This window comes from Pelophylax lessonae, assembly GCF_965119305.1.
Source record: "Pelophylax lessonae genome assembly, chromosome: 9".
NCBI lineage: Eukaryota > Metazoa > Chordata > Amphibia > Anura > Ranidae > Pelophylax > Pelophylax lessonae.
The window spans coordinates 260,251,266-260,274,893 of NC_138776.1; the positions used below are offsets into that span (position 1 = coordinate 260,251,266).

At 46.1% G+C, this 23,628-nt stretch overlaps 2 protein-coding genes across 2 annotated transcripts in view; both read left to right on the plus strand.

The window, feature by feature from the left end:
- The window catches only part of LOC309564412 (uncharacterized protein), a 1,531,146-nt gene that overhangs the window by 1,482,398 nt on the left and 25,120 nt on the right, over positions 1-23,628 (plus strand).
- Positions 1,264-23,628, plus strand: part of LOC309563472 (uncharacterized protein) — a gene marked incomplete at its 3' end in the record, with an annotated part of 45,458 nt that continues 23,093 nt past the window's right edge. The window contains exon 1 of the mRNA XM_082267865.1: positions 1,264-3,140. Within this exon, the coding sequence (XP_082123991.1) occupies positions 1,397-3,140 (1,744 nt within the window). The 5' untranslated portion in view covers positions 1,264-1,396. The remainder of the gene's footprint in view (positions 3,141-23,628) is intronic.

A 23,628-nucleotide genomic window follows, 5' to 3' on the forward strand; every position in this document is an offset into this window, starting at 1 on the left:
GACACACTCCTAAACCTTGTGGACAGCCTTCCTAAAGTTGCTTCCTAGACTTCCTAGCGAAGCTGTTATAGCTGCAAAAGGTGGGCCAAACTCAATATTGAACCCTACGGACTAAGACTGGGATGCCATTAAAGTTCATGTGTGTAAAGGCAGGCGTCCCAATACTTTTGACAATATAGTGTACATGTGCATGGAGGACGTATAGGTACAGATATAGATTGGCTACATATGTGGAGTGTCTGTATCCTTCCTAAAATGACAATGGGAAGAATCCTAAAGGGGTTATTATATTTTTTTTTTTTGCATACTCTTTCGGACTCGTAATCTGTTTCTGGGATCCAAATAACAAAATACACTTTAGAAAAGAATCAAGAATTTTGAAAGGTTCAACCTTTTTCCCCCAGTGATACAAATTCTGTGCTTTCCTTGTTCAACATGGAGGACATCACATCCTTTATAAGGGGAAACATTGTGAAATCTTAACTACTTACAGTATGAACATCGTCAACGTATCTACGGACTAAGACTGGGATGCCATTAAAGTTAATGTGCGTGTAAAGGCAGGCGTCCCAATACTTTTGATAATATTGTGTACATGTGCATGGAGGACGTATAGGTGCAGATATAGACTGGCTACATATGTAGAGTGTCTGTATCCTTCCTAAAATGACAATGGGAAGAATCCTGAAGGGTTTATTATATTATTTTTTTTTGCATACTCTTTCGGACTCGTCATCTGTTTCTGGGATCCAAATAACACAATACACTTTAGAAAAAAACCAAGGTTTTTGAAAAGTTCAACCTTTTCCCCCAGTGATACAAATTCTGTGCTACCCTTGTTCAACATGGAGGACATCACATCCTTTATTAGGGGAAACATTGTGAAATCTTAACTGCTTACAGTAAGAACATCATCAATGTATCTATGGACTAAGACTGGGATGCCATTAAAGTCCATGTGCGGGTAAAGGCAGGTGTCCCAATACTTTTGACAATATAGTGTATATATGACCCCCCTGACATCTCCCTGCTGGCACAGTGAAAGAGAAGTCTGTATGGCAGAGCCGGTAAGAGGGAGAACTTTCCCACCTTCCTACCGAACACAGAGCTATAATGCTCATGCACATGGGGTGATTAGGGTGTGTCCAGGCACATCCGGGACACCCTGTGCACACGCCTATGAGGGAGGTGGATCTAAAACTCCAGTTATTTGTGAACTTCTTACAATGTTTTTTTTTCACATTTCTTTCCAACAGATGGAGGCGAGGCCAGGAATACCTCAGAGAGACCTCTTATATTCTTATTGTGCTATAATAATGTCATCACAAAGGATCCTCCAAGAGGAAATCCAAATACACAAAATATCCATCACAGACCTTCCTGTCCGGAGACATCAATGGATCCCTCTGATCAGGGGGAATCTTCTCACCAATCACATACTATGATTGCAAATATCCATTTAGGATCTCACACTGCAGATAGATCAACAGATCCTTCTAATCCCAAGGAATCTTCCTTACCCCATGAAGGGGTTGACCAAGGGGAGAATTTATTCTCATGTTCAGAGTGCGGGAAAGGGTTTTTCTATATAAGAGACCTTGCTAAACATCAGAAAAAAATCCACATGGATGGGCGCCCCCATTCATGTTCAGAGTGTGGGAAATCGTTCACCAAGAAAGGACAACTTATTCAGCACCACAGAGTTCACACGGGTGAGCGTCCTTTTTCATGTTCAGAGTGCGGGAAAGGTTTTCAAAAGAAAGATGGTCTTCTTAATCATCAGAGAATTCACACGGGTGAGCGCCCTTATTCATGTTCAGACTGCGGGAAATCTTTCACTTATAAAGGAGGCTTTGTTATACATCAGAGAATTCACACGGGTGAGCTTCCCTATTCATGTTTAGAGTGCGGGAAATCTTTCATTCGTAAAGGTAGTCTTGTTATACATCAGAGAATTCACACAGGTGAACATCCCTATTTATGTTCAGAGTGCGGGAAATCTTTCACTAGAAAACGCAGTCTTGTTGAACATCAGAGAATTCACACGGGTGAGCATCCCTATTCATGTTCAGAGTGCGGGAAATCTTTCATTTATAAAGGAGGCCTTGCTTCACATCAGAAAATCCACACAGGTGAGCGTCCGAATTCATGTTCAGAGTGCGGAAAATCTTTCTTAAAAAAAAATACTCTTCTTATTCATCAGAGAGTTCACACAGGTGAGCGTCCGTATTCATGTTTAGAGTGCGGGAAATCTTTCAATAATAGAGGAGACCATGTTAAACATCAGAGAGTTCACACGGGCGAGCGTCCTTATTCATGTTTAGAGTGCGGGAAAGCTTTTACTCTTAAAGAGAACCTTGTTAAACATCAGAGAATTCACACAGGTGAGCGCCCTTATTCATGTTCAGAGTGCGGGAAATCTTTCACTCATAAAAGAGTCCTTGTTAAACACCAGAGAATTCACAGAGGTGAGCGTCCCTATTCATGTTCAGAGTGTGGGAAATCTTTTAATCATAAAGAAGACCTTATTAAACATCAGAGAATTCACACAGGTGAGCGTCCGTATTCATGTTCAGTGTGTGGGAAATCATTCACTGATAAAAGAGACCTTGTTAAACACCAGAGAATTCATACGGGTGAGTGTCCCTATTCATGTTCAGAGTGCGGGAAATCATTCACTGATAAAAGAGACTTTGTTAAACACCAGAGAATTCACACGGGTGAGCGTCCCTATTCGTGTTCAGAGTGTGGGAAATCTTTCCCTTATAAAGGAGACCTTGTTAAACATCAGAGAATTCACACGGGTGAGCGTCCCTTTTCATGTCCAGAGTGTGGGAAATCTTTCAATCATAAAGAGAACCTTGCTAAACATCAGAGAATTCACATTGGTGAGCGTCCTTATTTGTGTTCGGAGTGCGGGAAATCTTTCACTCAGAAAGGAAACCTTGTGCAACACCAAAGGTTTCACATGGGTGAGCGTCCTTTTTCATGTTCAGAGTGCGGGAATTCTTTTCTTAGGAAAGATCATCTTGTTAGACATCAAAAAATTCACACAGGTGAACTTCCGTATTCATGTTCAGAGTGCGGGAAATCTTTCACTGCTAAAAGAGACCTTGTTAAACATCAGAGAATTCACACGGGTGAATGTCCCTATTTCTGTTCAAAGTGCGGGAAATCTTTCACTCATAAAGGAAACCTTGATAAACATCAGAGATCTCACACTGGTTAGCTTCCCATTTTTCCCATTCAAAGTATGGGAAATATTTTCTTAGTAAAGGTAATCTTGTTGAACATTAGAGAACTTACACAGCTGAACTTCCTTATCCATGTTGGAAGTGTGGGAAATGTTTCACTAGGAAAGGAAACCTTGTGCAACACCAGAGAATTCACTTGGGCAAGCGTCCTTATTTATGTTCAGAGTGTGGGAAATCACCAGAAAATTCAGGGTAATGGAAGGAGAGCTGTCAGAGAATGAAGTGTGGATAGTGGGAGGGACAACTGCCAGAAAATATAGTATGGACAGTGGTGGGTCCTGTCATAGAATGGGAGCACAGTGGTGGGACCTGTCATAGAATGGGCGGACAGTGGGAGGACCTGTCATAGAATGGGAGGACCTGTCATAGAATGGGTGGACAGTGGTGGGACCTGTCATAGAATGGGCGGACAGTGGGAGGACCTGTCATAGAATGGGAGGACCTGTCATAGAATGGGTGGACAGTGGTGGGACCTGTCATAGAATGGGTGGACAGTGGTGGGACCTTTCATAGAATGGGTGGACAATGGGAGGACCTGTCATAGAATGGGTGGACAGTGGTGGGACCTGTCATAGAATGGGTGGACAGTGGTGGGACCTGTCATAGAATGGGTGGACAGTGGGAGGACCTGTCATAGAATTGGTGGACAGTGGTGGGACCTGTCATAGAATGGGTGGACAGTGGTGGGACCTGTCATAGAATGGGTGGACAGTGGTGGGACCTATCATAGAATGGGTGGACAGTGGGAGGACTTGTCATAGAATGGGTGGACAGAGGTGAAACCTGTCATAGAATGGGTGGACAGTGGGAGGAGATCTAATAGAAAATGTATTGTGGATGCTTAGAAAGAAGGGATTCCATCTAAACATGTTACCGCCCCCCTCTTTCCATGTAGAGGTGACCATGCGGAGTTAGGCAACGGCACAGAACGCTGTTTATAGTCAGAACAGGTCCCTGTGGTGCTGCCAGAGGATCTGGAGCTACCAACCTTGCTTTTTATTCCATCTCGGTCATTCCTACTACCCATGCTGATTTTGAAGAATTTTTACTGTAAGCATGCTGTTTTTTTCACTCAATAAATGTATACTGTCCTGCTAATAAGGATCCTGTGCTCCTGTTTTCTTGTTGTCGGAGAATGTAGTGTGGATGGAGGAGGAGAGCTGTCGGAGAATGTAGTGTGGATGGAGGAGGAGAGCTGTCGGAGAATGTAGTGTGGATGCTGGAGGAGAGCTATCGGAGAATGTAGGGTGGATGGTGGGAGGAGAGCTGTCAGAGAATGTAGTGTGGATGGTGGAGGAGAGCTGTCAGAGAATGTAGTGTGGATGGTGAAGGAGAGCTGTCGGAGAATGTAGTGTGGATGGTGGAGGAGAGATGTCGGAGAATGTACTGTGGATGGTGGGAGGAGAGCTGTCGGAGAATGTAGTGTGGATGTTGGGGGGAGAGTTGTCGGAGAATGTAGTGTGGATGGTGAGAGGAGAGTTGTCGGAGAATGTAGTGTGGATAGTGGGAGGAGAGCTGTCAGAGAATGTAGTGTGGATGGTGGGGGGAGAGCTGTCGGAAAATGTAGTGTGGATGGTGCAGGAGAGCTGCCAGGGAATGTAGTGTGGATGGTGGAGGAGAGCTGTCGGAGAATGTAGTGTGGATGGGGGGGGGGGGCAGTCGGAGAATGAAGTGTGGATGGGGGAGGAGGGCTGTCGGAGAATGTAGTGTGGATGGTGGAGGAGAGCTGTCAGATAATGTAGTGTGGATGGTGGAGGAGAGCTGTCGGAGAATGTAGTGTGGATGGTGGAGGAGAGCTGTCAGAGAATGTAGTGTGGATGGTGGGGGAGAGCTGTCGGAGAATGTAGTGTGGATGGTGGGGGAGAGCTGTCGGAGAATGTAGTGTGGATGGTGGAGGAGAGCTGTCAGAGAATGTAGTATGGACGGTGGAGGTGATCCATGGACATCCTCATCCTCAGCCCTCAAAAGAGCTCCTGGGTTTCAGCATCTCTGTTCTGGCTCTCAGGTCTACCACCTGAGGCCACATGGTAGCCTGTGCTGGGGAGAGGCAGCAGCCCCCTCCCTACCTGGACCCCGCTCTACAGCCGAAGATCAGAAGCCACATGTGCACCTCAGATATAAGTACAGTCACCCAGCATGCACCAGAGCACACTAGGCAGGACCTGACTAATAATCACAGCTCTCTTTTATGCAGACAGCTCCTAGATATACCTGGCTGTCTCCCTGTTAAGCAGAGAAACCAAAAATTATATACACCTATACTAGCACCCACCTAGGAGGGTGCGCTACAATTGTAACAGACTGGGACACCTTTGGGCGCTCCAAAGAGAATAGTAATGCGGCACGCATAGTACCCCCTCACCCTCCTGTCAGGCACTGTTCTGAGCCACATTCCTGTCTGAATAATGTGTCCAGGTTTCAGGCGGAGTGAAACCCGGACACATGATTCAAAATTAGGGATAGACCGATTATCGGCAAGGCCGATATATCAAGGGCCGATGTGCACTTTCCCTGATATATCGGTATCGGCCCCGGAACTGGCCGATATTGCCGATATTTATGAGACGTCATTCTGCCTTCTTAGGCCGCCTCCCTCGCCTTGGACAGCCTCGTCTCGAGTCGGGACTAGTCTTGCGGGAGTGTATCACAGCCATACACCCACCCACAGCAGCCCGGTGCTAGCCAGCCACCCACATTCATTCACAGGCCCTGTACCAGCCAGCCACAGGCACAGTACCAGCTAGCCAGCCAGCCACCCACGGGCCCTGTACCAGCAAGCCAGCCACCAACAGGCACTGTACCAGCCACCCACAGCCCCTGTGCCAGCCACCACCCACCACAGGGTGCCAGCCAGCCACCCTCCACAGTGTGCCAGCCAGCCACAGGCACTGTACCAGCCAGCCACCCACAGCCCCTGTGCCAGCCACCCACCTACCACAGGGTGCCAGCCACCCACTACAGGGTGCCAGTCAGCCACCCACCACAGGGTGCCAGCCAGCTAGCCACCCACCACAGGGTGCCAGCCAGCCAGCTAGCCACCCACCACAGGGTGCCAGCCAGCCACCCACCCACCCACCACAGAGTGCCAGCCAGCCAGCTACGCACCACAGGGTGCCAGCAAGCCAGCCACTAAGCATTAAACAAAAATTAACATGTTCAGTACCAGATTTGTGTCAAAAATTGTCTTTATTTTTCAAAACTTTAAATGTACAAAATATCGGCCCATATCATCCAATACCGATACGTTGTGACCAAAATATCGGTATCGGACCTGAAAAAAACATATAGGCCTATCCCTATTCAAAACCCAGACTGTGCGGGTGAATCCCAGACAGATGGCAATCCTACTTTTGCCACTGACTGTCCAGCTGGTACAACCAAGTCCTGGTTGGCCTTTCTTTTTTTTTTTTTTTTCACAAAAAAGTGCTTTATTAAGGTAATAAAGAATGAACAATAAAACATAAAAGTTCAGTAAAGACTGTAACATATCAAAATATATTGTCTCACACTTCTATAGCGAATAGGATAAGAAAAAAAAATAAAATACAGTGTATTCCGCAATTATGGGTCTCACGTTGCAGGTAAATTGCCAAGGTAGCCTATCAAATTGCAGTCGGCAAATATGTAGATCTGGTCAAAACTTATAGAGAAGTGTGAATACGTAACATTATTAAGTAATTATCATTAATCGTAAATGCAACAGTTGTAGATCTGAGTGGTCACCTTAGGATAAGAGTAGAAAGGTGACAAATTGAAAGAAAAAAGAAAGAGAAGAAGAGAAGTGAAGAGAAGAAAGTAAGGGGGGGGGGGGAGGAGAGAGTGGGGGAGGGATGACGTGGGGATATGGGAGGTGGGAAAAAGGGTTGCTGTCTCCAGAGAGGTGCTATATGCACCCTTGTGGTGTGTAGTATCAGGGGTTTAGCTCTTTATGTGGTTGATTTCAGAGTCTCATATTCCTGAGAAACAGAAAAGAGTGTCCAATTAACCCAAAGTTTACGGAATGACTCGTGGCGTTCCATTTTCAGAGCTATGGATTTTTCCATCTCGTAAATTTGGTCTATTTTCCCTATCCAGTCCCGAATTTGGGGGATTTCAAGGGAGTTCCATTTCAATGGGATTAAACTCTTGGCCATGTTTAATAGGTGTCGGGTGAGAGACTGCTTATAGGCTTTGTAAGTCATTTGGTTTATGTGCAGTAAGAAGGTTGGGGCATCAAATGGCAGACCAGTCCCAGTAATGTGTTCCGTCCAGTGAGCAACTGCTCTCCAGAACGGGATCAGTTTGGGGCAAGACCACCAGATGTGGAGGAATGTGCCCTGTGCTTTCCCACATCTCCAGCAAGAATCTGTGAGTCCAGGGTACCAATGTTTCAATTTGACCGGGGTTCTGTACCACCTTGTACGAATTTTATTTGCAGTCTCCTGTGCTCTAGTACTAAGGGATCATTTGTGTGAAAAGATGCACGACCTCCTCCATTGAGCAGCCGAGAATTGAAGACCTAGGTCTTTCTCCCATATTAATTGATAGGGATCCGTTTGGGATTGGGGTGGCGTGCATAGCCATTTGTACGCCAGCGAGGTTACTTTCCTCATCGGGGTCCCCGATAGGCAGCATTTCTCAAAGTCTGAGAGGTCCCTAGTAAATTGGGATTTATGCTTGTTATTTTGGAGGAAGTCGTGCATCTGCATGTGGTTCCAAGAATTTAGCGGCTTTTCGGTGGAGCATATATTTCTCAATTCCTCGTATCCAAGAAGTTTACGGTTACGAAAGCAATGGAGTGCAAGTAGTGGTCTATTCTTGTCTTTATTAGCCGATGTGAGGAAGGTTTTATTGGCCATTCCTGGTGGAAAGGCAGGATTGTTATAGAGAGACGTAAGCGGACTCGGAGAGGAGGAGAGTTCAGACCGAGCTAAAGTTTTATGGAGTATATTCAGAGTCGTGCCAATCAGAGGGTGGGATCTGATCTCTGGGGGGATCATAGAGTGATCAGACCAAGGTAGGAAATGTGTATCGCATTTAGACCAGTTCCTTTCTATATCTACCCAAGCTTTGGATGTGCCATGGCAGTGCCAATCTATCATCCTAGTTAGATGTGTGGCGTAGTAGTAGTTCAGGAAGTTGGGAATACCCATGCCTCCGTGTTCTCTAGTGCGCTGTAGGTATTGGAAACTGATTCTGGGATGTTTATTAGCCCAAATGAACATTCTCTGGAGCGAGGTGAGGCGTCTGAAAAATGAGTTTGGTATGTGGATCGGGAGGGCGTGAAACAAGTACAGAAGTCTCGGTAAGATAGCCATCTTTACTATAGCGGCTCTCCCGAACCAGGAAAATCTCCCCTTATCCCATTTCTTAAGGTCCCTGGCTAGAGTGTTTAATAGGGGAGAGAAATTGGTTTCGAACAGTGAATCAAGTCTCGGTGTAAGTTTAATACCTAGGTATTTTAGTGAGGTATTTTCCCATCTATATGGGCAGTTAGCCTTCGTTAGGGCAATCATATGTTTCGGGAGAGTCAGGTTTAAGGCCTCCGACTTGGAGTTGTTGATTTTGAAATTTGATAGAAACTTATAGTGGTTAAATTGTTTATTAAGGTTGGGGATCGAAATGTGCGGTTGTGCGATGTATAGAAGCAGATCATCAGCATAAGCCGACACCTTGTGTTCCTTTCCTTGCATGTGTATCCCTTGAATTGAGGGATCTAGGTTGATGGATCTAATTAATGGCTCTATGTTCAGGATAAAAAGGAGGGGTGAAAGTGGGCATCCCTGTCTCGTACCATTGCGCAGGTCTAGCGGCTCAGAGAAGACCCCGTTGACCTTCACCTTAGCCTGAGGTTTAAAGTATAGCGCATGGATCCATGACATGATATTTGGTCCAAGACCAATGTGTTCGCAGGCTGAGAACAAAAAGTCCCATGACACTCGGTCAAAGGCCTTCTCTGCATCCGTGGATAGCAGGAGGCCCTCAAACCCGGTTGATTTGGCTCCATGGATCAAATTCAAGGATCTAATCACATTATCCCTGGCCTCTCTACCGGGCATGAAGCCAACTTGGTCTGGGCCGATGATTTTTTCAAGGTGAGGTCTGATCTGGTCCGCCAGGATTTTGGCTAGGATCTTTAAGTCGGTATTCAGGAGTGAGATTGGTCGGTAATTTCAGCATGTCGTAACGTCTTTGTCGGGTTTTGGAATGACTGCTATGTGTGCCATTAGGAACTCATTGGAAGGTTTGTGGCCTTCCTTGATGACATTAAGAGCTTTAGTTAGGTGTGGGGATAGTGTGTCGATAAAGGTTTTGAAATATTGTGCCGTGAAGCCATCTGGGCCTGGACTCTTGCCTGGTTTCAGTGTTTTAGTTGTGGTTTCAACCTCTTCTCTAGTTATATCAGATTCTAGGATGGCAAGGCTTTCCTCATCCAAGACCGGGAGTCCGCTTTGGGACAGATAATCAATTATAGCTTGTTTCCTATGTACAGTGATACCTGTCGGGGGATTTTGTGGTGGTAAATTGTAGAGTCGGGCGTAAAAGTCCTTAAAGACATTAGCTATACCCCTAGGATCATGTACCGGTTGGCCTTTGTGATTTTTGATGTTGAGTATGCAATTAGCTGTTTGTGCTTCTTTAAGCGCTGTAGCAAGAAGTTTACCTGATTTATCCCCATGTTCATAATATATGGACTTTTTGAAAAAAATAATTCTTTTTGTGTTTGTTTCAAGGAGAGATCTTAGTTCGTTTCTGAGTTTGACCAGCTCCTCCTCAACTCGATTGGCTAGTGTCTGCTTGTGTTTCAGTTCCAAATCATTTATTTTAGAAATCAGGTCATTCCTCACTAGTTCTCTCTCCCTTTTTCTTCGTGCACCCGCTCGGATCAAGTCTCCCCTTACCACTGGTTTATGGGCCTCCCACACCGTTAGGGGTGAGGTATCGGCTGAACAATTGTCAGAAAAATAATTGGTAAGGGTGGATTGTATATGGTTCTGAGTGGACTGATCAAGAAGGAGAGAAGCGTTGAGCCTCCAAGATCTGTCGCATTTATGCGTCGGTGACACTTTGAAGTGGAGAGAGACCGGAGCATGATCGGTAATGGTGATTAATCCTATTTCCGCCCCCCTCACATCGGCTAGGTCCCTTTGGGATATAAACAAATTATCTATCCTTGTGTAACGTTTGTGAGAAGACGAATAGAAGGAGTAGTCTCTGGTTGTAGGGTGTAATGCTCTCCAAGCATCTATTAATGTTAATGACTGCATTGAGTGTTTAATTCTTTTAAGTGCCGAGAATGCGAGGCATGATTTACCCGAGGAGGTATCCTGAAGTGGGTTCAGGGGTATGTTAAAGTCTCCTCCCAGGATAATGCAGCCTTTCGCAAAGCTCTTGAGTTCGGCAATCATCTGATTGCAAAAGGTAACTTGGGCCTTATTGGGGAAGTAGGTGTTTGCCAGTGTAATCGGTTTGTTGTTTAGGGTGCCGGAAATGAAAAGGTATCTACCATTCGGGTCAGTTAGTTGTTTTTCAAAAACGAAAGGCGCATCTTTATGGATCAATATTGCCACGCCCTTAGTTTTTGCCAAGTCATTGTTAGCATAAAAAACTTTCGGGAAAAATTTATTTGCAAGATCAGGGTGGGATTGTCCCTTAAAGTGGGTTTCTTGCAAAAAGACTATTTGAGGCTTACATTTTTTTAGTTCGTATAGTATTTTCTTTCTTTTCTCAGGAATATTTAAACCGTTAACGTTATGTGAAATTAAAAAGGGGTGCTTACCCAATTTCGAATATACCATCTTGATCGTGAGTTGAACACCTGTAGTTGTTGTTCGATTGTACCTGTAGGCTTTTTACCAGAAACTTGAGACAAATGTGTTAGTAATCTGTAGGGATGGGGGGTAGTGGTAAGGCAGAGGGATTGAGGGAAAAGGGAGGGGGGGGGAGGTAGAATTAGTGATCAAGAGAGTGAAGAAAAGAGTAGACACAAAGTAGTGCGTGGACAAACTGACTTAAAGCAATCAGGTTGTACCCGCCAATAAGTAGGATATAGCGTAAGGCTTAAAATGTAACAGATATAATTCAAAAATCCTATTTGGGGAAGTGGAAGGTCGAGCAGGAGGATGACCTCTATACCAATATGTAATAAGGTCTATCACTGTAATGAGCTCGAGGCGATCCCGGTCTCCAAAAGGAGCAATAATAGGCATAAATGCAGTGGTGACACCAACAGGTGGATCAAAACAGAGAAACAAGAAATAGAAAATCAAATGAAAAAAAAACACAGAAAACATTGTAACTCCGTTAGCAAGGTTCAAAGTTGCTGAGTGGGCTCTAGAAACCAATTCTCCATCACATTTTCAGGCATGGGTCTAGTGGAAGTAACAAGCCACTTGCTTATTAGGATATCGGGGAGTGTTCCACCAACGGTACCATGACAGGGGAATTAGGATGACCCGTGCGTTGCACTCAGACTTAGTTCAGTTCAGTTCAAATCTAATGGGTCATGAATTGTAGGTCTGTCAGGTAAGGTTTCAAACAATAAAGTTACCTTCGGGTGAGGGTCATGAAAGTCCACATCTCTGTAGTGCAATAACAAATCCCTAAACTCCCCTATCCTGTATCAAGTCTGGGTTGCGGCTTACATATTGTAAGGGTTCACTAATATAGACCAGGAAGTTAACAGATGTTCAGGACTAAGAAAACATGTTTGGGTGTTTTAGTTTGGAGAACAGCAACACTTATGTGTTGGCGCCATCTAGCGATCAGGATTGGAATAGCCTATATGTAAGGAAGGTCACAGATTTATCACAGGCTGTGTTATATAGGGGCAGAGTAAAAAAGAAAAAAAAAAAAAAAAAATTCAGAAAAAAGGCCTAAGGTAAAGGAGGAATACTGCTTGTGGATTCGCAGTTTTTTAGGATTTCTTCAAAACTGTGTAAGTGGGGATAGTCATATAGTCAAGGGCTGAAGAAGTCATGGAGTATAGAGGAATCAGGTAGCGTAGACACATTCCCAAGGACTCTTAATGTTGATCCCTGGATCTAGGGGTCCTGGGGGTTTTGGGCGATGATCCAAAAAAGGGGTTCAGTTCCCTCTTCCTGTGCTGCTTTCCCTTTTTGTGGTGTGGGGAACGGGAGGAGGATGCCTCCGGTTCGTCCATTGATGTTCCTGGTGGATGGGGGAACAGGAATTCCGCATACCAATCAGGTACCTCCACTTCTCCCAGTTGTAGACTGGCACAAAAGTCTGGTAGGTCTGCAGGTACTCGAAGCAAGTGCCGTTTCCCTCCGTGTGAGACTTGTAGCGCAAATGGGAACTTCCATCGGTATGGGATGTTTTGTGTTCTTAGTACCTCTAGCAGCGGTTTCAGGTTGCGCCTGTTTTTCAGCGTTATGGGTGATAAGTCTTGGTATAGTTGAATCGTATGTTCGTTAAAGAGGATGCGTTCATTTTGCCTGGCCTTAGAGAGGATTTCCTCCTTCAGGGGGTGGCTGGAGAGACAGCAAATAATGTCCCTAGGTGGAGCGTCATCCGGGGGCTTGGGATGTAAGGCCCTGTGGGCTCTTTCGAATTCAATGGGTGATTCTGCAGGGCGCTCAAGTAGGCCATTGAACACCGATCGTAATGCAGATTTGGTTTGCTCTCTGTCCACCGATTCAGGGATCCCCCTTACTCTTATATTATTTCTCCGACCCCTGTTATCTAAGTCCTCCAACTGTCTATTCATTGTGATTAGATGGGTGGAATGGGACATAGTGACATCCTCTAATCTTTTAATGGCTTTGTCTCTGTGCCTCCCAGCCCTTTCTGTAGCAGCCATTTGGTCTGATAGTCTATTAATGTCCGCCTTGAGGTCAATGATTGCGGCGTTGAATGAGCTTTTAATGTCTGCCGCAATGGCCGTCATAATCTTGAATGTAAGAGGGGGGTCAGAGTGGTCTGTGTCTCCTACCGTTTCCTCGGTGTCTGCTTGCGAGTCCGTTTCATAATCTCCCTCATCATCACGTTGTGCAGCCCGCGCCATCTTGGAAGCAGTGCTGCCTCGAGTGGAGCGAGATAGGTTGAAGAAATCCGGTATGTTTTTGCCACTGGTACCGGGTCTGGATTTTGGGGTTGTAGTGCTGTGTCCTCCTTTTAAGATTCTGCCCATATTTAGCCTTTAGACTGCCTGTTTGTGTTGAGGAGACCGGGTCGTCTGAGGGGCTCTCATTCTAGGCTGTCATCCCTCCTGCAGGCCAAGCCACCTCCCCAGGGAACTTTACTGAGCCATGGGGGACCGCGGCCGGATGTCGCTTTAGGTGAATCCGCGGCTTCTGGGCCCTACTAGGCTGCGATTACCGATCCGCTCCCGTTGGTCCTTTGTGCTTAATTTTTGGCCAGGCAGGACCCCTGGGGCTTGGGGGAGCTCGGAGGTTAGTGTTGCCGCACAAAAAGCAGGGGAATCGGCCGTATTTACCCGCTCCGTGGACGATCGCGGCCGGATGCCGCTCAAATCGAGGCCGCGGCTTCCGGACCCGCATAGGCCGCAACCGCCGATCCGCTCCGGGAGGGCCGATTTCAAAAATGTTTGGCCAGGGAGGTTCTTTAGGGCACGGGGTTGCCCGATGTGTGATTATATCTCCCCTAAAGCAGTTAAAAACTGCGGATGGAAGGGGATGAAATCTCGGAACCGGCGGAGCTCCTTGCAATCGCGTCCGCCTCGGTTCCCTTCCGGTCACGCCCCCTCCAACTTTCTGCCCCTAGTGGGAGTGGATTCCTAATCTCTGACAGTGTGGATGGGGGAGCTTCCAGAGAGTGTAGTACTGTTTTGGATCAGACCAATCGTCTGGTGAGTATCTGCCCCCTTCCTGATTTGGCCTATATAATCTGGTGCATGCACGAGAAGAGCCACACTGAAAATGTGTTCAGGTAAGTGATACTTCCTTTATTGCTACTGGATACGTGGGGTTATATTGGCGAGTGTCGTGGGCAAGTAGGTAATAAGCATAGCGTTATCTGATTGCTTGTAGCTTCTGATTGGTCATATCCATGTAAGGTAAACTTCTTCCAGGATCTAGGTGTCATCATCTTGGGTGTAGTCCTGGATGGAGGCGCCATCTTAGTTACACGAGCTTCACTCGATGGTAGGGGAGCTGCTAGCGGCCATTTTGAGTACGGGATGAAAAAAGCATATTTACATGTACAAAAATAGACATTTTATCTAATCCATCACAGTACAATCAAAGGAGATCCAACACAGGGGTGCAGAGAGTGTTCAGTGATGTGGACACTACTGGGGGGACAATGTGTGGTGGGGATGAAGACACTGATGATAAAGGAATGTCCCTACCAAGGCGAGGCGCTGAGGACTTTTCTGCATTGCAGTGTAAAACTCCAGAAGATACTGGATCTGATTAGAGCTTGTAGGCATGCATAGAGGGTGTGTCAGGGCAAACCCTAGACACTCTGTGTGGTTCCACTTCCCCCTACTGACCGGACTTTCCTCCATATTGACAGCCCCCCCAGTGCCACTGGCTTCCTTCCTCTCAACAGGGATGTTTCAGGATAGGGATGATGGGGGAAAAGGTTAGTCAATATGTTATTAAAATACCGGTCCCTCACTGTGTTCATTCATAGTTGAAGCATAGCAAACTGTGTTTATTAGGCTTCAGTTGGTGAATGAACAAGAAGCCACTCAGCACTTCCCATTCATTCACTGTCCAGTTCCGCTTAGGCTGCGGAGAAAGGTGTGTGTGTTTGAGTTTTGGGGTGCACACCCTAATGCACTAGACCGTGCACACCTATGTTAGAGCTGCATATCCTTTCCTAGTACATTCATTCCTGGTGATGGAGTTCTATGCACTGTAGGTTGGCATAATTACTCAGATCTGGGCTCTACTCTATACACCGAGCACTTCCAGGAAAGACGTGTCGGAATCCCCGGTGAAAAGAGGGAATTACAATATCTTTTCATAAAAATGGGGAAAGTTATTATTAACAAAAAAGAGTAACTACAACAGAATAATTCACAGTGATTTCAAATGTGTACACTTACTACGAAGGGGCATGAACGATAATTGACCAGATGCCAACCGTCCCACTTACATTTACTGTGGACCGCTGGCTTCTACAGGTGAAATCATGTACAGTATCTCACAATAGTGAGTACAACCCTAAGTGAAAATGTCCAAATTGGGCCCAAAGTGTGAATATTTTATTTGGCCACCATTATTTTCCAGCACTGCCTTAACCCTCTTGGGCATGGAGTTCACCAGAGCTTCACAGGTTGCCTCCGGAGTCCTCTTCCACTCCTCCATGATGACATCACGGAGCTGGTTGTTGTTAGAGACCTTGCGCTCCTCCACCTTCCATTTGAGGTTGCCCCACATATGCTCAATAGGGTTTAGGTCTGGAGACATGCTTGGCCAGTCCATCACCTTTACCCTCAGCTTCTTTAGCAAGGCAGTGGTCATCTTGGAGGTGTATTTGGGGTTGTTATCATGTTGGAATACTGCCCTGCGGCCCAGTCTCTGAAGGGAGGGGATCATGCTCTGCTTCAGTATGTCACAGTACATGTTGGCATTCATGGTTCCCTCAATGAACTGTAGCGCCCCAGTGCCGGCAGCACTCATGCAGCCCCAGACCATGACACTTCCACCACCATGCTTGACTGTAGGCAAGACACACTTGTCTTTGTACTCCTCATCTGGTTGCTGTCACACACACTTGACACCATTTGAACCAAATAAGTTTATCTTGGTCTCATCAGAGCACAGGACATGGTTCCAGTAATCCATGTCCTTAGTCTGCTTGTCTACAGCAAACTGTTTGCGGGCTTCCTTGTGCATCATCTTTAGAAGAGGCTTTCTTCTGGGATGACAGCCATGCAGACCCATTTGACAGTGTGCGGCGTATGGTCTGAGCACTGACAGGCTGACCCCCCACCCCTTCAACCTCTGTAGCAATGCTGGCAGCACTCATACGTCTATTTTCCAAACACAGTCTCTGGATATGACACTGAGCATGTGTACTCAACTTCTTTGGTCGACCATGGCGAGGCCTGTTCTGAGTGGAACCTGTATGGTCTTGGCCACCGTGCTGCAGCTCAGTTTCAGGGTCTGGGCAATGCTGGTCGACCTTACCCTTAAGCTAAACACCCCCCAAATGCTACACCCCCTTAATCTCCTCTTCTCAAGAGAGAATAAATTCAGTTCCTCTAATCTTTCCTCATAGCTGAGCTCCTCCATGCCTCTTATCAGTTTGGTTGCCCTTCTTTGCACTTTCTCCTGTTCCCTGATATCCGTCTTGAGAACTGGTGCCCAAAACTGAACTGCATATTCCAGATGAAGTCTTACTAATGATTTGTATAGGGGCAAAATTATATCTCTCTCTCTGGAGTCCATGCCTCTCCTAATACAAAAAACCTAATTTGCCCAATGAATTAGGGCATTGAGGTCAGCTTGTAAGTTGGAGACATCCTGTAAGGAAGTTATTCAGCTGCAAAGCTTGGTGTCATCTGAAAACATTGAAATGGTACTTTTAATCCCAGACCCTATATAATTTATAAAGATAATAAAAATGAAGGGTCCCAACACTGAACCTTGGAGTACACCACTGATAACCTTAGACCATTCAGAGTAAGAATCATTAACCACTACTCTCTGAATTCTATCTTTTAGCCAATTTTCTATCCAATTACAAACTGATCTTTCCAAGCCTGTAGACTTCACCTTACACATTAGCCGTGAGTGGGGAACTGTGCCAAGATCGGGCTTGGTTAGACGTATCCCCTTGCTATAATGGCCAGGCAAGGGTGCATCTGATCTCATTGTTTGCATGTGAGATCCAGGCATGGATTTGCCTCGGAAAAGATATATTGGAAGAGAAGAGAAGTGCCTCTAAGTGTAGCAATATGGTTACATTTAATGAAGGTTCAACATTTAGCAACTCACATGGTTGATGATTAAAACAGGCACATCTAAGTATGTGGACATCCGGGGTAAAGATGTCAACGTAGATCGTCCTCCGCACTGCCATCGACGTCATCCCTTCCACACTGCGCTCCACGCTTTCAGATCGCTCCACTGCAGGGTAGTCTTCCCGGTCACGATTGCAGACTGACAGCTGTGAGAGCCGGCAGTGTGGTGGACAGCTTTACCCCGGATGCTTCCATACTTAGATGTGCCTCTTTTAGCCATAAACTATGTTAGTTGCTACATGTTGAATCTTCATTAAATGTAACCATATTGTTACACTTAGAGGCGCCTCTCTTCTTTTTTATACTCTGTAGCTCCTGCTGGATTTTGCTTCTAATCCCCTTGTGGAGGCGCCATTTGTGGATGGAGATTTTATAGTTACACTACAGGGGTTGCAATTGCAACCAGGCCCCAAGCACTGACTTGACTCTGGTTAACGCTGGCCAGGCGCCGTTTCATGCTCAACTAATCTTGCAACTGTTTTAGACTGAGAAATCCTCTCTTAGCTGCCTTAGGTACTCTTTCCTGAGGTAGCTTCTTGTATACACTGCTGTACTGCTGAACGCTTCAGGGCCCACACTTGTGCCCGCTTTCACTCCCTTATCTTCAGGGCTTATCACTTGGCACCTCCTTTCTATACCACAACTACCGGTTAGCTGGCTCCCAAGTCCCTTTACCTTCCTTTAGCTGGCTCCCGGATCCCTTTTGACCTTCTGGAGTGGCCCCCTTTCCTAGGCAGACCACTGGGCAGTTTCGGGTACTCACAACACTGTTTTTCCTGGAAACTTCTGCCCAGCAGCTCCACTCGGTCAGCAAAACTCTGAATCCTCTACTGTAGCCCAGCTCAACCTCTGGTCCTCCAGGCCGACTGCCCAGGACACTCTCTTTTGCTCTGACAGGAGGAGAGACAGCCGTCAGCCTCCTCCTGGGACTCTGCTTCCCGCCATAGACGCTCTGTCACATGCTCCCGCCAGGTTTATACCCAATCCCAGGGTGTATTGCGGCAAACTCCGCCCACTGGGACAGCTATAAAACCTGGTGTCCCCTTGGCCAGGTTTCCTCCACTGTCCAACAAGAACCCTCATTGGATACAGTGGGAAGGCTCCCCAGACTCAACAGACCACACCTGGAAACACATGACTGTCTAGCTAACTGATCAGGCCCTCCTGATAAGCAGACAGGGCCATACATATGCTTTTCCTAGTACCTAACTAGGAGGGTGCTACACACCAGTGGGTGAACTTCCAGGATTGCAAAGGTCACACTTGGACCGGGCCCAGGCATTCCACCACCATGGGGAGGCCCCAAGATGGCAGGAAGGGGGCCCACTGCAGAACTTGTGAAAGGGTCCCACTGCAGGACCATAATAAAGGGCCCCGCAACAAGAGTAAAGGGACCAGAATCAGTGGGAAGAGCCCCAGGCTTGAAGGGAAGGGCCCTGGCCAGGAGTCCGGGAGGCCCTTCATGGTTTCTTGCACCGGGGCCATGAAGGTTCTAGTTACGCCTATGTTATACAACCTATCACATTGCTATAATCCTTTTATATGGACTATAAACTGAAGGATTTCTGAATAAATGGTTGTGGAACGAATCATCTGAGTTTCCATTATTTCTTATGGGGAAATTAGCTTTGATATACGAGTGCTTTGGATTACAAGCATGTTTCCGGAACAAATTATGCTCCCAATCCAAGGTTTTACTGTACTTTTCTTTTTTTTTTAAGTAATTTTTATTGGAATTTTAATTTAACAATTTCAACAATAACATTTACAATTATTTGTTACTTCTGACTCATTGCTTGGTACATGTAACAACAGTTAAGAAAATGAAGGAATATGCTTTTATCTGAAATATTTTAAGATAGTTACAGGATCTGGTGGTTATTTCTTTAACTATTGCAGTGTTATCTTATAATATTCACATACAGATAATAGACGGGAATCCCCCTTTAATGACATTACCGTCAAGGTGGAGGTTTTTTCTAATTATATCGACTAGAACACGGAGACAGGAAGTGTGCGATTGTACGGACACAGGAAGTGAAAGCACAACTGGGGAGGAAGTGATGTCAGGTGCAAACAGGAAGTGATAGACAGACTGGAAGTGATGTAGAGGGCTGGGAATTTTGAGGAAGTAGAGAGAAGACGTTAGATCTGGCAACGGGACGGTAATAAGATATTATTTTATATTTACACCCAGTAACCCCATCCTCTTCCTCCATATTCACTGTGACGTCTTTTATCTCCAGCAGATGATGATACACACATATATAGTGTACATTGCCGGTTATAATCAATACAGAAATATTACCTATATACTGTATAGAGCCATATATTCCACTTGAAACCTCACCCCAGACCTGACCGAAGAGGTGAGGAGGATTCTGGGAGGTCACATGACATCACTCTTATCTCTTTTAATAAAACAGACCTGACCGGAGAGGTGAGGAGGATTCTGGGAGGTCACATGACATCCCTCTTATCTCTATTAATAAAACACAGACCTGACCGGAGAGGTGAGGAGGATTCCGGGAGGTCACATGACATCACTCTTATCTCTATTAATAAAACACATACCTGACCGGAGAGGTGAGGGGGATTCTGGGAGGTCACATGACATTAGTGTTGTTCTTTCAATGCAGAGTTTTCCTCAGGGGAAGTCTGTTGATCATTTTACCATTACAGTGCCTTCACCCTCTTTTCTGAAATCCGAGAAAATCAATGACAAGAAGTTTCTAGAAGTCACCCAGAAGATCATTGATCTGCTGACAGGAGAGGTGAGCGGTGCCGGGAATTCTGGGACATTATCCAGTAACAGACAAGGGATGTGTCTGGATGGTGACTGTATCATTGTGTGTGTCAGGTTCCTATAAGGTGTCAGGATGTCACTGTCTATTTCTCCATGGAGGAGTGGGAGTATATAGAAGGACACAAGGATCTCTACAAGGACGTCGTGATGGAGAAACAGCCGCCCCTCACATCACCGGGTAAGAGGAGACTTTATTGTAAAGGAGAGAGCAGTACGGAGGGTCCACCTAGATCACCCATCATCTGATAAACACATAGAAACAATGTATTCAGTCAGTGTGTGTGTTTCCTACAGATGGATCCAGTAATGGGAACCCACCAGAGAGATGTCCCCGTCCTCTGTATTCCCGGGATTCCACACAGGAAGGTCACACCATCCCTCACCATCATCAGGTAGATGGGACTGACCAACTAGAACCCAAACAGAATTTGAGATAACATTCTTCTGTTTCATCTCTTATTTCCTTTTACAAGCCAGTTTGATCATTTTTGTACTTTAGGGTGAAGAACTGAAAGACATCAAAGTTGAGGTTAAAGTAGAAAAAGAAGAGATTTTTTGGGATCAGCAGTCTATGAAGGAGGGTGGTCCTCTGTATTCCCGGGATTCCACACAGGAAGATCACACCATCCCTCACCATCATCAGGTAGGTGGGACTGAGCAACTGATATTTTTCTCTGTAATCTCTTGTTCCATTTTATAAATGTGTTTTATCATCTTTGGGGTTCAGGGTGAGAGATGCCCCCCTCCTCTGTATTTTTGGGATTCCGTAAAGAAGGATCACACCATCCCTCACCATGATCAGGTAGGTAGGACTGGGCATGTAGACCTAAATATGTATTCTAAGCCATAAGATGACATTCTTCTTTATATAGTTTCTTGTTTTAATGTTTACTTCTACATCTGACGTTTCTAGTTGCTTTGAGCACCCCACATTTTTCACGCCTCATTTTTATTGTTTTTTTTTTAACCACTTCAGCTCCGGAAGGTTTTACCCCCTTAATGACCAGGCCATATTTTGCGGTATGGCACCGCGTTACTTTAACTAACAATTGCACGGTCGTGCGACGCTGTACCCAAATACAATGAATGTCCTTTTTTCCCCACAAATAGAGCTTTCTTTTGGTGGTATTTGATCACCTCTGCGGTTTTTGAATTTTGCGCCATAATCAAAATTTTGAAAAAAAATAACATTATTTTTTACTTTCTGCTATAAAACATTCACAATAAAAAAAATGTAAATTTTTTTTTTTTTTTTATCAGTTTAGGCCAATTTGTATTCTGCTACATATTTTTGGTAGAAAAAAAATCCCAAAAAGCGTCTATTAATTGGTTTGCGCAAAAGTAATCACGTTTACAAACTATGGAATAGATTTTTGGACTTTTTATTTTTATTGTTTTTATTAATAATGGTGGCTGTAACGGATCAACTGGCACCCCGACTGGGTACCTCCATTGACGGATGCTCCTAGTGCTTCCCGAGGGCTCCAAGCACTCAACCAGACACCATAACCACCTCAGACCCCACGAACCGCCGCAGCTTGGTTGGGGTCTCGCCGTCTCCTAACCACCCTGGACCTACGACAAGGCTCCAGGTTCCAGTGAGTGAACCTCTCTTTTCCAGAGGTGAAGCAGGCACAGGAACATGAACAAGGTCTTACAAGAGCTTAGTGATGTTTCAAGGGAGTATGAAGAGCATAGCAATCCCTTGTAGCAGATTCCCCCAATAAGAGACCAGACTCTAGATTGAGGGTGAAATAGAACCCTTTATTGAACAGTCACACAGAATTTATATACAGAATGGACCTCCCCCTCCTGATCATATTACCACACAGGTCAGGGGTTGCCTGATTACATTATCATATGCAGATGAAATTGTATACCGAAACAGAATTAATCTGAACTAATTATCTAGCCATCTGGACAGAACAATGTGAGGTCATTAATATTTAACAATGGAACAGGCAGACTTAACACAATACACATTATCTCAATACACAAACAATAGGGCAAGCCTGTTTGTGTCATTGAAGGACATGGAACAGAAGCCAATGTGATTAGCTCTTTCAATGGACATGTTCAGAATCAAACAGGAAAAGTCCTCACATATTTTTCAAAATACATGGCTGACAAATATTACTGTCCCACTTGAAGCAATCCAAACCAAGTATCTGTCTTTCACTTCCAGTGATGGTGAACTCCATCACATATCTTCCCCCCAAAGGTAGACTAACCAGATACCAGACCTCCAACTGTGCCTGAGTTTGTCGGGTAACAAGTCCCAAAGAGTCAATCCATCATGGCAGCTTCCTTGACAAAGTTCCACATAGTTTGTAAGTTTGTCCTGGCAAAGCACATGGAGCTCTCATAGCCGATCAGTCTGTGGAAGTCTGGTTTGGGCAGGCCAGACTAGGCTTCTTGGTCACCCTGTATCCCTAATAGACACAGGGTGACTTAGACATAAGAGGAGCCTAGGGGGCTGATAGAGGGATATTCCAACCTCTCTAAAGTAGGCTGTGTTTAACGTGCCCTCCCAATGTCTGCACCCACCCAGTACCCCAAACAAATTGTCTGGAAAACAGCATTACTCACCCAGCCAACCTCTGCCTCTCTCGTAGTACATACCCGCCGATGGGTATAAGCGTGGACTGGCCCTTCTCCCGGGAGTCCTTTAAGCCACTGGAGAGAAGACAGGGTGGTGGGGCTCACTTCATCAGGCTGTTGGGGATCTGGGCCGACTGTCCAGCATCCCTGGGGTATACAAGTGAAGACTGTAGTCTCATCCACTACCACAGGAACTCCATATTTCGTACGTTGAGGGCAGAGTCCAGCCGCACTCTGCTCTGTTGCCAGCTCTTCTGCTGGGTTGGGGTCAGTGAATACTACCCCCAGGACCGGGTTGGGGGTCTGCTGTAGAGAGCAGGGATACCCTTCCTCCTCCTCCTGGTATTCCTGCGGGCTGGGTTTGGGATCTGGACCAGCCGTCCAGCATCCCTGTAGGTCTGGTGCAGAGACCGCGGTCCCATCTGCACCATTGGGGTCAGGGCTGCTGTCTCCCTGTGGTTGGGGAGAAGGATTATATGTCTCCTCTCCCTGGAAGGTACACTGCTGCTGGGGAGAAAGGACGACACCTTCAGCTCCCTGTAACACATACTGCCGCTGGGGAGGAAGGACGACCCCTTCGGCTCCCTGTAACACATCCTCCCCAGCGGCAGTAAGGACGACCCCTTCGGCTCCCTGTAACACATACTGCCGCTGGGGAGGAAGGACGACACTTTCGGCTCCCTGTTACTCTGTCTGCCACTGGGGAATAGAACCGACTGTCTCTATTCCCAGTAACACCTGCTGTAGCTGGGGATCTGGGCCAGCTGCCCAGCCTCCCTGTAGGGCCAGTAGAGAGACCTCAGTCCCATCTCCACCTGCCATTGGTGGGTCTTCCCAGTACCAGTCTATAATGCCTCTCCAACTGAAGGGTTGTAGGTCTGGATCTGCCACCCAGCACTCCGCCTCTGCTTGCAGGGTAGATTAGGGCAGAATGGAACAGAACGGGCGTTTGGTAGTCCTGCTCCAGTTCCCACTCCATTCTGACCAGATGAATCAGATCTGAACCTAGGTCGCCCGCTCTGGGGAGA